The sequence below is a fragment of the Gallus gallus genome, chromosome 1 (assembly GCF_016699485.2).
Source record: "Gallus gallus isolate bGalGal1 chromosome 1, bGalGal1.mat.broiler.GRCg7b, whole genome shotgun sequence".
NCBI lineage: Eukaryota > Metazoa > Chordata > Aves > Galliformes > Phasianidae > Gallus > Gallus gallus.
In genome coordinates this window covers 36,734,765-36,747,712 of record NC_052532.1, presented here as the reverse complement: position 1 = coordinate 36,747,712, position 12,948 = coordinate 36,734,765, and the positions used below count along the sequence as shown (strand labels likewise).

Below are 12,948 nucleotides of genomic sequence, written 5' to 3'. Positions count from 1 at the left end.
GTACTCCACAGGAGCTCTGTATTAAATGTTTGTTGATTCAGTAATCAGCAAATTCTAGCACATAATGAAGAATAAGTTTGTAGCTTATCACTTGAATTTCAGCTTTCAATTAAAGTAGCACAGATTGCAGTAAGAAAATAAGTACTTCATGCTACTGTGAACACTTTAGGCTAATTTATGACTTTCACCCGTGAAGACCACAATAAATGGACTAACTTTATGAAGAAAAAGAATTATGAAGCGAAGGCACTGTTATGCTTGTAAAGCTTCACAGTTAACCCATTACTCACTCCTCACATACAACAAAAGTGAAAAATGAGGTTTTAGACCCTTTTACAGCAACTACTCCTCCAGTGACACATCACTGTATTTTAATCGAATATAAAGATGTCAGAAAGCTGAAATTCTGCTGGAACATCAAGGTCCCTGGGAGCAGGAGAGAAGCCCTGCCGCCTGTCATAGCAGAAATCATCCACTTTTCGGGACCACAAATGGTTATATGAATTACATTACAATTGGGCCACTAATCAAAATGCAAAATGCGAGAGGGCACTTCTAATGAAGAAGTTTTGTGGTTTAGAATGTGCGTTACTTACTTTGTACCCTGGTGAGTCATTAACTTTTTGATTGTTCAAGGGGAAAAACAGTGCTCACAGTAAACATCTGAAACTGTAACCCTGAACTGATTCCAGTTCAGCACTTTATGGAAAGAAACACAGGAGCTGGTGCAAAGAAAAACCACCACCACTTTCAACACAACAACGCTACTGTATACAAGGTAAGGACCCTGATGAATGTAACTACATTCGAGTGCATTAAAAGCAAAGCGCCTTGTATCCCAGAAGTGACACACAAAGCTGTGGGAAGCACATTGTACCACTGCCTTCCACTCCTGTGCCTTAAACTCTCCTGATGACTCTGAAAGCAAACAGACTTTCCTCTTTTTATTCCCCCCCCCCCGCTCCAAACCACAACTGGAGCACTGGCATAGAAGCACACAGCAGTAACTGAAGAAACGTCACAGCAGAAGCAGCTCCACTTTTTCCACAGGACGTTTAGACCGGCAGGAGCAGTAACTGCTTCAACAACTTCTCGTTGCTTTCGCAAAGCGAATTATCCCCCCTGCTGTCAGCAGCCTTGTCTTACCACGTGCCCGTTTCCACACAGGTCTGTACAAACCGATTACCCCACCCGCTCACTGCTCTGCGATAAAGGCACCTTATCTGCATCCTTTCCTACAGCCGTGCACTTCCAAATTTTCGTTTTATTTCACTGCAGTGACAAACGGCTCGGACGATTTCAACCCCACTTGCGATTCCAGCATCAGACTGGTGAAAACTGCCAAAAACCACAAGCAGCGAGAGTACGCACTACCGCGGGGGCTGTCGATTTGAACTGGCGAGTGCTCTTTTTCTGCCTTACTTTTTTGGCCAATTCTCAGCCACACCGACCGATAAAGGTTTACTGTGGGAGCGAAGGAGCCCCTTCGGCCCCAGGCGCCGCCACCGCCTTCCCTCAGCCCGAGAGCCCCTCTCCCGCCCCGGCCGCGCGAGCGGAGCGGGGCAGCGCGTTCGGCCCTCACAACTCCGGCAGCTCCGCCCCTCCCGGCGCCGGCCCTCAGCGCCTCCCCGCCTGGCAGCGCCGCTCCCGCCGGGTCCTAGCGCCGCCCCGCGCCGCCCGAAGTTGTGCACGGGCCGCCGCCGAGGGGCGCGGACTGAGGCGTGTCGCCCGCCGGGCTCCTCCCGCCGTACCTGCGCTCGCCGTGCAGGACGTAGGAGCTGCGGAAGAAGCCGAGCAGCTCGTTTTCGATGAGCGCGTTGTAGATGATCTTGAGGTTGTAACTCCGCTGCACCTCCAGGCTGCGGTTGAGGACGACGACCAGGACCTGGGTCTGGGGGTAGAGGAAGGACCGTGCCACCCGCACGGCGCCCGCCAGCTTGTCCTCGGCCACGCGCACCGCCTCGATGTGCATGCGGTGGGCGTGGAGCACGATGTAGCGGCTGGCGTTGCGCACCTCCAGCTGCACGTTCACCTCCCCGCAGAAGGTGAAGTTCTCCATGAAGGCGCTCAGCATCAGGTTGTAGTGCAGCGGCCGCAGGTGCCGCGGCAGCCGCGGCCGGGCCCAGGGCGGCAGCTGCCGCCGCCGCTGCCACTCCTCCTCCTCCTCCTCCTCCTCCTCCTGCCGCCGCTCCGCCGCCTCCTCCCCGCCCCGCGCCTCCTCCCGCGGCTCGGCCCGGCCGCGGGGCTGCCCGGCCGCGGGTCCCGGCAGGCTCCCGTTGTTGGCGGCCCGCGGGGGTCCGTCGGCGGCCGCGCCGCACTCCTCGAAGCGGACGCTGAGCAGCACGGCCACCATGGTCACGGCCAGCAGCGCCAGGATGGAGACGGCGAAGCCCAGCACCAGGCGCTTGTGCACGGCGATGTGCCGCTCCGTCGTGCGGGGTCGCGGCCCCGCCGCCTCGGCCCAGGGGCCCGGCGGCAGTCCCCGGCTGCCGTTCCGCAGGGCTGCCTCCTCCTCGATCATCATGGGGGTGACGGGCGGCCGCTTCTCCCGCTTCTCCTCCAGGGCCATCACGGCAGCGCCGCCTCCGCCTCCCGCGGGGCCGCCGCCCCCCGAGGGGGCCCCGAAGGCATGGGAGGCAGCGAGCCGGGGGGGCCCGGGCGGCGCCGCTCACATCGCCCGCGGCCCCGGCCGGGGGGACGGGACGGGACGGGCTCGGGGGGGCGGCTGCGGGCTCTCCGCGCCGTCCGGCCGCTCCGGCAACTTGTGCGGCTGCTGCGGGCCACTTCAGCACATGCCGGGCGGCCCCCCCCCCTAGCGCCGCCGCCCGCACGGAGCTCTCCTCCCCTCGCAGCCCGAGCCGCCGGGGCCGGGGTCGGGCTCCGCGCCCGGCCCCGGCAGCGTCTGAGCCATGCGCGCCCCGCGCCGCCGCGCAGGGAGGGCGGGGGGGTGGAAGGGAGATCGGGAGGGCCGCCCCCGCGGGGCTTGGCCGGCACCGGGGACACCGGCGCCGGGCCCGTCCTCCGCCTCCTCTTCCTCCCTCTGGCCCTGGAGAGTCGCTCCTCGCCGCTCCGCTCTTATTTTGTCTTTTCTGTCTCCTGCAGGTACAGAGCGCTCTCCCGGCTGGCTCGGGCAGAGGCAGCTATATATAGGCACCGGGGAGAGGCGAGGGAAGGGAAGGGATGGGAAGGGGGAGAGGCGGGCAAGCCCCGCCGCCCCTCGGCTCAGCGGCTGCTCCGGCTGCCGGCGGTGACGGCGGCGCCCCGGGGGAGCGGGCGGGGGCGGGAGGAGGGGGCGGCGCGGGGACGGGGGAGGCGTCCCGCCGGGTGACACGGCGGCTCCGGGGGGGTTGCAGGCGGGGGGAGCCCCGGCCGAGGCGGGAGGCGGACGAGGAGCTGGGCGGCCGCAGCCCCCCCTTCCCCGAGCCGTGGGGTTCCCCGGGATCGTGCGCCTAAGAGCGCGCTCGCCCCGTAAATATTGAACGCGGCGCTGGGTCGTATTTATATAGACTTAATAAAGAGCCGCCGACTGCACGTTTGGACGACAATAGCGCTGTCATCCGAACGCGGGGATGGAGCCGAGAAAAAGGATAAATACTCCTACTTAAATCGATGGAATTAATATGCCGAGAAGAATCAGCCCTTAAGCGCTGGCTGGCGCTTCCCGAGAGCCCCATACCGCCGCTCCGCGGCCCCAGGACGGCCCCCCCCGGTCCTGCCCACCCGCGGCCCGCGCCGCTTCCCCGCTCACGGCCGCGGCATTGGGGGATTATGTGAGCGCTGCTCGGGGTGAGCACCGCCACGAGGCTTAACCCCGGCCGGGAGCATGGAAAGCCTCGGGCTGAGCCCGCTTCTCCCCCCTTCTCCCCCACCCCCAAACTTTTGCGTATAAGGGATTGTGAAGACGCAGAAATAATCTGCAAAGCGGAGATCCAGATCGATGTATGAAAGCATCGCTCCTGTTCTCCTTACTTTGCTCACATACTTCAAAAACTATCTCCATGCCTTCTTCTTTTTTTTTTTTCCCCCTTTTTTTGAGCTCTTTATCTCTGATCTCATGAGCAGTTACCTATCTGTTTATCCACAGCATTCAGTCCTATGGAATGCACGATGTACTTCAGTACGTTACAGTTTGCAGAATAAGGGCCTTACTTTCCATGGGGAAAATACAGTAACAAAGCGCTACACTTCTTTCCTAAGTGTAGCAAATCTGCACGGTTTGGTGAAATGGGATGTATGAATTTTCCCTTCTGAAGGGATGCCCGATCTCTGCTCTCCTCAAATCTCCTGCATCCTTTAGAAATGCTATCTGACTTGGCACACAGTTGCAGAATACGAATAATCACTCACTGACCCTCAAACCGGTATAAATCAGGACAGAACATAGGACTGCTCTCCCCAGAAGGATCTGAGCTTCTGGTTTCATCCTGCAGCTCAGTCTAACAAAGGCTGATAGTTTCAAGTAGCCTTAATGGTAAGTGCTCGGATGCTTTTGCTAATGGTGTTTGCATGTCCAAAGAGGTCCAGGACTGCCCTGCATCTTGCACCTGCCATAGTTACTGTGGTGTTATTTGGCTGCCCGCCTGTTACAACAGGCCGATGAACGGAAAGATGTTATTATCTGCAGATAGCCTTCGTGATTTGTTGACTGAAGTTTGAGGCAGAAACGCAGGAAACTGTTGTTATGTGATCTGGAGAAGGAAAAAGAAAAAAAGAAACAAACTGACATTGCAAAGTAACATCCAAAGCTACGGGTTTTCAAATGTCGGTTTCTGTATGTTTCATTAAACCCTTTAAAGTGGGCACAAAAGAAGTGCCTGAGATTTTGTATGCAGCTGTCAGCATCAGGCACGAGAAGAGAAAGCAGTGTTTCCCTCTATCGCTTTCTGCAATGGGTTTTAAGTTGTGTTTGTTGCCGTCAGGGAGACAGTCAGGCAGAGATGTGCTTCAAGAATAGGAGCGGACTAGAATGAAACGGAACAGTGTGAGTGTCACTTATAAATATTTTTAATCATATTTTTTAATTAAATACAAGCGAAGAGTTACAAATCTCACAGAGGAAGGGTTTTGTGAAGCTGTCTCAGCGAAGTGCTGAGCTGTGTGCCTGGCAATGGGGCTGCGTTCGTTCGCCAGCTCCGCTGATGTCAGGAGGGATACACGCTGCCTGTGGTAGCATGGGAGCGTCGCTCAGGCCTTCTTGCTGTACAGATAACAAGCACAGAACTCTCTGGGCTGAGATCTTCCAGCACCAGCTGAGGGATTCAGTCACATAGCTCCGCTTTGACAAGAGCTGTCTATAAACTGAAGAACTGGTGTCAGAGAGGGTATGTAAAAGATTTAAGGTGCATGCTAGTAGGAAACCACGAGGCTAATTCCTTTTGAGCCAAGTTAAAATAGCACAGGCAAAATACCGGAGCAAGGCATGGGTGAGCAGAGTTAAGGCTGCTTATATTCACCTCCAACTTTGGTCCCATTACTCAAAGAGAGCGGTGAGAGGTTCACAGCCCTGTGGGATCCTTGTCAGTCCAGAGACTTAGGCTGAGAAGGTGCCACACCGTGCTGTGCTAAATAGCTCCAATGCTTCGACTCATCTATCACTCTAAAACTGCACATTACCAGATTAACCTCTTCTTCATATTAGTAATGACGGGTTTCTAAAATTCAGCTTGATGAGATACAGGTCAAGGGAGGTATTAACTTACTAATTTGTTCTCAAATGCTGCTCTCTGCAAGCAGTTCCATGTACAGGTTGTTATATATAGCCGTTCTGATGAGACATTACAGAAGATGACAAACGCATTGAGCCCTTACAAAACAGTTTGTGCACGTTTGGGAAGGATTCTTGTTTTTTCATATGTGCACAGTTGTAAGTGCACACATGGATTTCCAGCGTAGTACTCTGAAGCTTGCAGTTCCTTTGGTCTTTCTGAGAAGAGCGTTGGAAAACACAGCAGATCATGGATCATTTTTGCAGCAAAATCGTGGTAATGACTCCCAGTTGTTCAGAGCTTCCCCTAGGCCATCAACATCTTGTATGCAATCACATTTTATGAGCTTATAGGAGAGGGTTTCAGGTACTCATACAAAATAAAAGAGCATGTCTTACTTTAACCAAATTGCTGCGGAGATGGCCCTCCCTAAATATCAGTAGAAACATGGATAAACTTCACACAGTGCAGTTTCCAATTCTGTACCGGCTTATACCATGGCCAGCAAAGAGCTGATGAGGGACCCCAATAAAGCTGTGCTTTATGTTATGTTAAGATTACACACAAACACCACTCGGTATTCACAATGGTACTTTACAGTCTTGGCAGAAAAGCTCTATAAACGAGCAACCATATTGTATATCATGCAGCTGGGTACAGTTCCTCCAAAGAGAGAATCAGCACGTTACAGCTTTCAGAGGTTGCATAACTTTTTCTGTTTTTTGACCTGGTTGATCCATCCTTCATTCATCTGGGCATATCAGAGCTTTACTGACAGATTTTATCTTACTGATCCCCCTTAAAAAAAAAAAAAAAAAAAGAAGAAGAAGAAGAAGAGAGTCTCAAAAAACGTCATTCTGTGCAAAGTCTGGAACCAACTGCCCCCTGGAACGTATAGAGGGAAGAATTACGGGGCAAAAAGGCCGAGTCAGCCCACATCAGTCAGTGCTCTACTGACCCTTTGAGCCTCAGTCAGGCATTTCTGTGGTCATAGCTGGGTTCTCCTTGCATACTTCAAAGTCGAGGCTACCCATAGCTCTTCATCCCTTCTGTCTAAGTGCCAAAGCAGATTGCTAACATGTTGGTCAAAACGATATCAATCAAGGTGACTTCCCGAAATACTGTGGACTACTTACTCACTTCCCACAGACCCAGATTCCAGGTTGCAGTCATTTCTTACTGTATTTGGGACTGAGTGATAGTTAGGAGATGGCTGTTTCCAAGCACAACAGGTTGTCTACAATCTGCTGGCTTTGCAAGTTACTCACTCTTCCCAAAAGAAGCACCACTGCCAAACAAATGGTCCAAAAGGAGCAAACTGGGACAGTGGTCCTTCCTTCATGTATCCTTTATGTTTTTCCAGAAGACATTTTCGGCAAGTTGGCTTGTTTAATGTGTTGTATTGCCCTGGTGAATATACCTTCTGTTTGCTTAAAAATTGCCACTAAGAAAAATGCTAATGGAAAGACGTTCTAATTAAAAGTCTAAACAGCCAAAATACTGGGTTGTAAAACAAGCTGACACACAGTGATTTGTTCTGGCTTAAATGCACAAAGAAATGAAGTTTTTCTTCCATTGTTCTCCTCTGCTCCTTCACAGCTGTACCCTAACCTTCCCCACACCACCTGTATAAATAACCTTGCTTACTTGAATCCAGTGGCATTGAGCAGAATTTATCTTTAGTTTATAATTAGAGGTGGCCAGATGACTAGATACAACTTCAGCTTGAGCACATTTTATTTTCCCCTTTCTAAAGGACAGACAGAATTGGAAAAAGCATGGAGCTGCGTTTTGCTGTGGCTAAAACACTGTATCGTGAGAAGCTGGGAGTTTGCCACAAGGCAAACAAGGCATCCCTGGATCCCTCTCCTCCTCTCTCCTTTTCCTATCATCAGCTCTTGCTCTTCAGTTGCCCCCCGGGTCAAAAGGAACAGCTGAGGAGGCACTGATGAAGCGTTGCCCACGTACCATGCACCATGCACTAGCAGCCACAGTGACCCCCTGCTGCTTCCGTTTCTCTCTGTTCTTTGACATATTACCATCACCATCCTCCTCAGTGCAATTCTTTTTTCTTTGAATCATTTTGATCCTATTCAGTAGTATCCTACCAAGCCCTGAAATATTTTTTACTTAAAAGCCAATGTTTTTAACCTTACGTTTTATGATAAAAATATCTACTTCCATATGAGAATTGAATATTATTTTAAATCTTCACATTATATGGCTGAGATGCATTATTTTACCCAGATGTTCAGTTTTCATATTTATCCTTGTCTATTCAGCAACTGATTCTTCTTTTTCTTCCATTCATTTCCTCTTCCTCATCTAAGCAGCAATTTCAGATGGAAAACAACTGCCCTCATTCTCTACTAGCAAGTTTTAGTTAAATATATTTCAGTTCATTTTGTTTTCTGGCTGTTTTAAACACAGCTTCTTGAAGAGTTGTTTTTTTTGTTGTTGTTGTTTTTTTTGTTTTTCCAACTATGGCCCATTTCAGTTTCACCCATTCAATAAAGATACATTCCTAGTAGTAGGGTACAAAGCATATAAATAAGAGTTTATTTCTTTCACTCATTACACTTACAGCTGGCTAATTCCAATTAACTAACAGTACGAATCATAGAATCATAGAATGGCCTGGGTTGAAAAGGACCACAATGATCATCTAGTTTCAACCCCCCTGCTATGTGCAGGGTCGCCAACCACCAGACCAGGCTGCCCAGAGCCACATCCAGCCTGGCCTTGAATGCCTCCAGGGATGGGGCATCTACCTTGGGCATTCTTGGGCAACCTGTTCCAGTGCATCACCACCCTCTGTGTGAAAAACTTCCTCCTAATATCTAACGTAAATCTCCCCTGTCTCAGTTTAAAACCATTCCCTTTAGTCTCAAGGATATTCCATATTCACTTAGGAACCAACATTTCCCCACCTATATCATATCTTACCTGCTAGTTCAGCACCTTTCACTGAAAATACAAGGAACATGGTAGATGGCAAGCCAAGGGTTTATTTCAATTGAAACATATTTTAGAACACTGAAGTATGTATAGATAGATTGACAGATAAGTAGATAGGTAAGTTCTTTGTCCATTTACTCTGCAACACACATTCAGATTTCTGGTATCAGGTGTCAATGTGGACAGTTGAGTGTGTTTTGTAAAGCATTATAAACGTGCTGAAGTCTTTTGTTTCTCTCAGTATCCCATTTTCCATTTTACAAGGAGAGAATATGAAGGCCAAGTTAGGTGTTTTCCTGACTCAGCCAAGCTGAGAAGTCCCTCATCATGCAAGAACCCTCGCTGTACTTCTCCGTGCCTTGCCTCAGGTCATCTTCTGTGTCCAGTTGACACAATGTGAATACACAAATGTACTCATTCAGCCCCGCCATCACCAGCCATAGTCCATTACAGGCTCCTTACAGGGTTACTGTAAGGATGCACACACCAATCCTCACTTTCCCACTCAGAACGCCATGGGGGTTTGTGGCTTGTCAAATGTCCTGTAGAAGTACAAAACAGGCAATTTTGGAAGAAGTGAATAAATTTAATGGCCGAGGGGAATACACCATGCAACTGTCCTTCAAGAGGAATGGGCTGTTAAACAAATAACAGACTTCTGCAGGATCACTGGGAGTTTTCTCAGCCAAATTTCCGATTGATCCCAAACGCTCTCTGTACAAGGGCTTCATGAAGCAGGTCAGCACATGCTTATAGCTGCCGTGCTTTTATCATTGATTCCAATAAAGCGCTTTGGTGCATGTGGCTTTCTTCCGGCTAGCCTTAAAACTGGAGCGCATGCTGAAGAGGTGTCCTAGAAGGGGAGGTACTACAGCAGGGAGCAATTGGCTGGGTGGGGAGAAGGCTTTCCTCTGCTGCTCTTGACCAGAGTTTGCTTTTACTGGGATGCTGAGGAATAGATGCTTGTATTTTCTCATCCAGTGAATAATGTGAACCAATCGAACAAGGTCTTTGAATGTAGAGCACCAGATATTGATTGTTTTAAAAAAATCTTATCTGTTTCCAGTGAGAGGTCTATTCTTAATGCATCAGCAGCATGTAAACTTTAACCAATGTTTAAAATCCCTCGTAATTCTAGATTCCAGTCTTTCAAGTTACAGATGGGTCACTTTGATTCCCAAAGGCTCTTAAACGTCATGAAGCAACAAAATACATTGACAACACATCGGATCATTTGGTGGCTCCCAGAGCACAGTATTCAATAATGCTGCTCACCTCACAGAAAAACAGCTTTGAAACATTTTAAGGATTTTTTTTTTCTTTATACACTGCTACCATGTTAAGTATGTATCTGCAAGTAAACTCCTGCCCCCTATCGCCCTTGCGAGCACTAATCCCATTGGCATACATCTCAGAAGGAATAAAAATACCGTAGCCAGTCTGGTTGGGAAAGGTTCAGAAATGGTATCACTTATTTAATTACATTGCAAGCTTCAGGTCAGCTATCTGCAGAGCAGCCCTGGCTGGGATGGCTGCTGCTTTCTTGTCAGATAAGTTCCAATCTGAGTGCTCACTTAAACTCTGAGCTCAACAGAATTTTCACGATTAAGATGTTTTCAGTGCAAATCCTCACTTGTTATCAAACCAGCGAGATTTAACTCCTGTCAGTAGAAAATTCACGATCACAGAGCCATGTTATTTCAGATACTTGCTTTATAAAATGAGCCCGGAGCACTCAAGGACAGAATCATAAAAATTAAACAATCAAAATGTTCCCGTAGAAAACGCATTCCTACAGCAGACGACAAATAACTGCTGGTGCCGTATCTCTAACCAACATGACTAATGACTGAAAAGAAGATTTCGGCTTTTAGTTCATTTGAATTCCTTTCTTCCTTAGAGAAGAAAATTAATTAACTACATTTTGATCACAATTATCCTCCTCCAGATTCTGGAGCTGTGATAAGTCGGCGGCCTGGGTCTCGTTCCATTCTCTTTAAAACTTAACTTTTGATGTGGGATGGGGGCAATGAACCATTTTTGCCGCCTTCTGGCATTAAGGCTTTGTCACGAAATAAAAATTCGACTGACAATAAGGGAAGCGTGCTCCTAATTAAAATAATATTGATTCAGCATATGGTATTTTGCCGTCGGTTTTCATTTTTTATTAGGCAAGTTGTCACTTTTCTCTTTAGTGCCACCTTGTGGGTCGGCCGGCCGTAAAGCACAGCGATGGGTCCCTGCGGCCGCACCGCCCGGAGCCGCGCTGTGGAAGGGGGAGGCGGTGGGGCCGGGGGCTTCTTAAAGAGAAAGAACGACGGGGAAAACGTTTGCGATACATTTATAACAGGTATGCGAGGAGACAGAACAATCTCTCTGGGATTGAAAGTAATGGGATCTGCAGAAAAAAAATCAATGCTAATTTACAGGATAATCATCAAACTTATCTTGGAAAATGTAAGTGGCAAGCTCTGGCTCGTGTGATTTTTGCTGCAAGAAAAATGCTCCTGTATCTCACTGCCATTAGTTTTGCAACAGCTTTCTGTGAGAAGCAAGGCTAGATAATTGTAAACTCCCACTAATCCCACTTTCAGAAGAGATGGATGGTCAGATTGGATACCGCAGGACACTTGCCTGTGAAATTCAGGGTGGATTTCCCCACAGAAGCTTCAGATTCAGCTGATGATACAGCACAGACTCTCAAAAACATATACCAACTGAAGAGTCAGGGGATGTACATAGTGTGCAGGGCGTCCAGCCTGAGCTGCGTTGGGCTGTGCTCATGAGGGCTACTCGGTGCCCCCACACTGACAGCAGCTGCCCAGCCCTACGGCACTGAGCCCGCACAACCCCATCCCAGGAAGAGCTGTGCAGTGATGTTTGGTTTGGCTTCTTAAAAGCAGCACAGAAGATGTTTCTGATGTTTCTAATTTTTTCTCTTTTCTTTTCTTTTCTTTTCTTTTCTTTTCTTTTCTTTTCTTTTCTTTTCTTTTCTTTTCTTTTCTTTTCTTTTCTTTTCTTCTTCTCTTCTCTTTTCTTTTTTTTTCTTTTCTTTTCTCTTTTCTTTTCCTTCTCTTCTCTTCTCTTCTCTTCTCTTCTCTTCTCTTCTCTTCTCTTCTCTTCTCTTCTCTTCTCTTCTCTTCTCTTCTCTTCTCTTCTCTTCTCTTCTCTTCTCTTCTCTTCTCTTCTCTTCTCTTTTTTTTCCTTCTACTAACCTGTTTTGTTGCTTTTCTCAACTTAGGAAGCTGTAAAAAAAGCAGGTCTTTTACATTATTATCCCCAAACAAAACATTCTACGTTTTATTCTACATATGCATTAGAAGCAGCAAACCACTTTAAGGTTACAGATTCTATACTTTAGCTGGCTGCCTCCTCTGTCTTCTCTCTTCCTAAATGCAGACTTATAAAGGAAATAAGTCATCCCTGAAAATCTCTGGAACTAAATCAACTTGTCTTATATCAGTACTCTTGCTGGTAAAGATGGGGTCATTTTAAATGGTAGCTCTTTGGTTTTTACTGAAATTAGATTTCATCCCTAAGACATACGATCAGGATGAGTGAAGGAATATAAGACAGCAGAAACGCAGTTTCCCATGATCAGGTGTAGCCATTATTTAGATGGAAAGGGAGCAGGGAGCTGCACGGGCGCTCATGCCACAACTGAAGCTGCTCAGTGAGGTCTAGGGAAGTTCCCCAAAGATAAACAGCCCTGTGTTGTCTCGAGCTGCTCTTATCACACCTTCCCCAATCAAACCCTCAAATACAACAGACTAGCATCAGTAATCAGGTAAGTCTATGTATTTCCTGGCACCAGAAGGCATGGAGAGGCTATCTGCCTCTCTGAAAGTTGCACTGAGGAATGGTCATGTGCCTAAAAATGCTCACACAGAAGGTCCTTGTGCTGGCTTTGGTGAAATACTTTACGGAACAGGATCTGCTTTCTATGAGGGCCTTTTAGGTTCTGCTGCATTAGAAACAGCATGTGTGCACCTACCTACACTCTTGACTAGCCCACAGGTCAGCTGGTGGCAGAGCCCAGAACCACCACTCCTCAGAGTCTGACCACTTTCCTACCCCACTGCTCGGACAGACTCCCACTCAAGTACCTCCCTTGCTAAAGAAACTGCACAATGCAGTTTTCGGAAAAATTATACACGTAAAAAATTTTACCTGTCCAGAGTTTTGTTTGAGTTTAATTTTGCAGAACAGAAAAGACTTGCAGAGTTCTCTGCTTCCGTAAACACCTGAGCCTTTCTTTTGCAGTGTTTTTGTTACTCTGAGTGGT

At 48.4% G+C, this 12,948-nt stretch overlaps 1 protein-coding gene across 2 annotated transcripts in view; it reads right to left on the bottom strand.

Annotated features, from left to right (window-relative positions):
• The window catches only part of TRHDE (thyrotropin releasing hormone degrading enzyme), a 220,268-nt gene extending 217,563 nt beyond the window's left edge, over positions 1-2,705 (bottom strand). For both annotated transcript variants that reach the window (XM_015283004.4, XM_040651098.2), the window contains exon 1: positions 1,752-2,705. In XM_015283004.4, coding sequence (XP_015138490.3) covers positions 1,752-2,569 — 818 coding nt within the window. In that variant the 5' untranslated portion in view covers positions 2,570-2,705. The remainder of the gene's footprint in view (positions 1-1,751) is intronic.
• Positions 2,706-12,948: the final 10,243 nt, after the last annotated feature.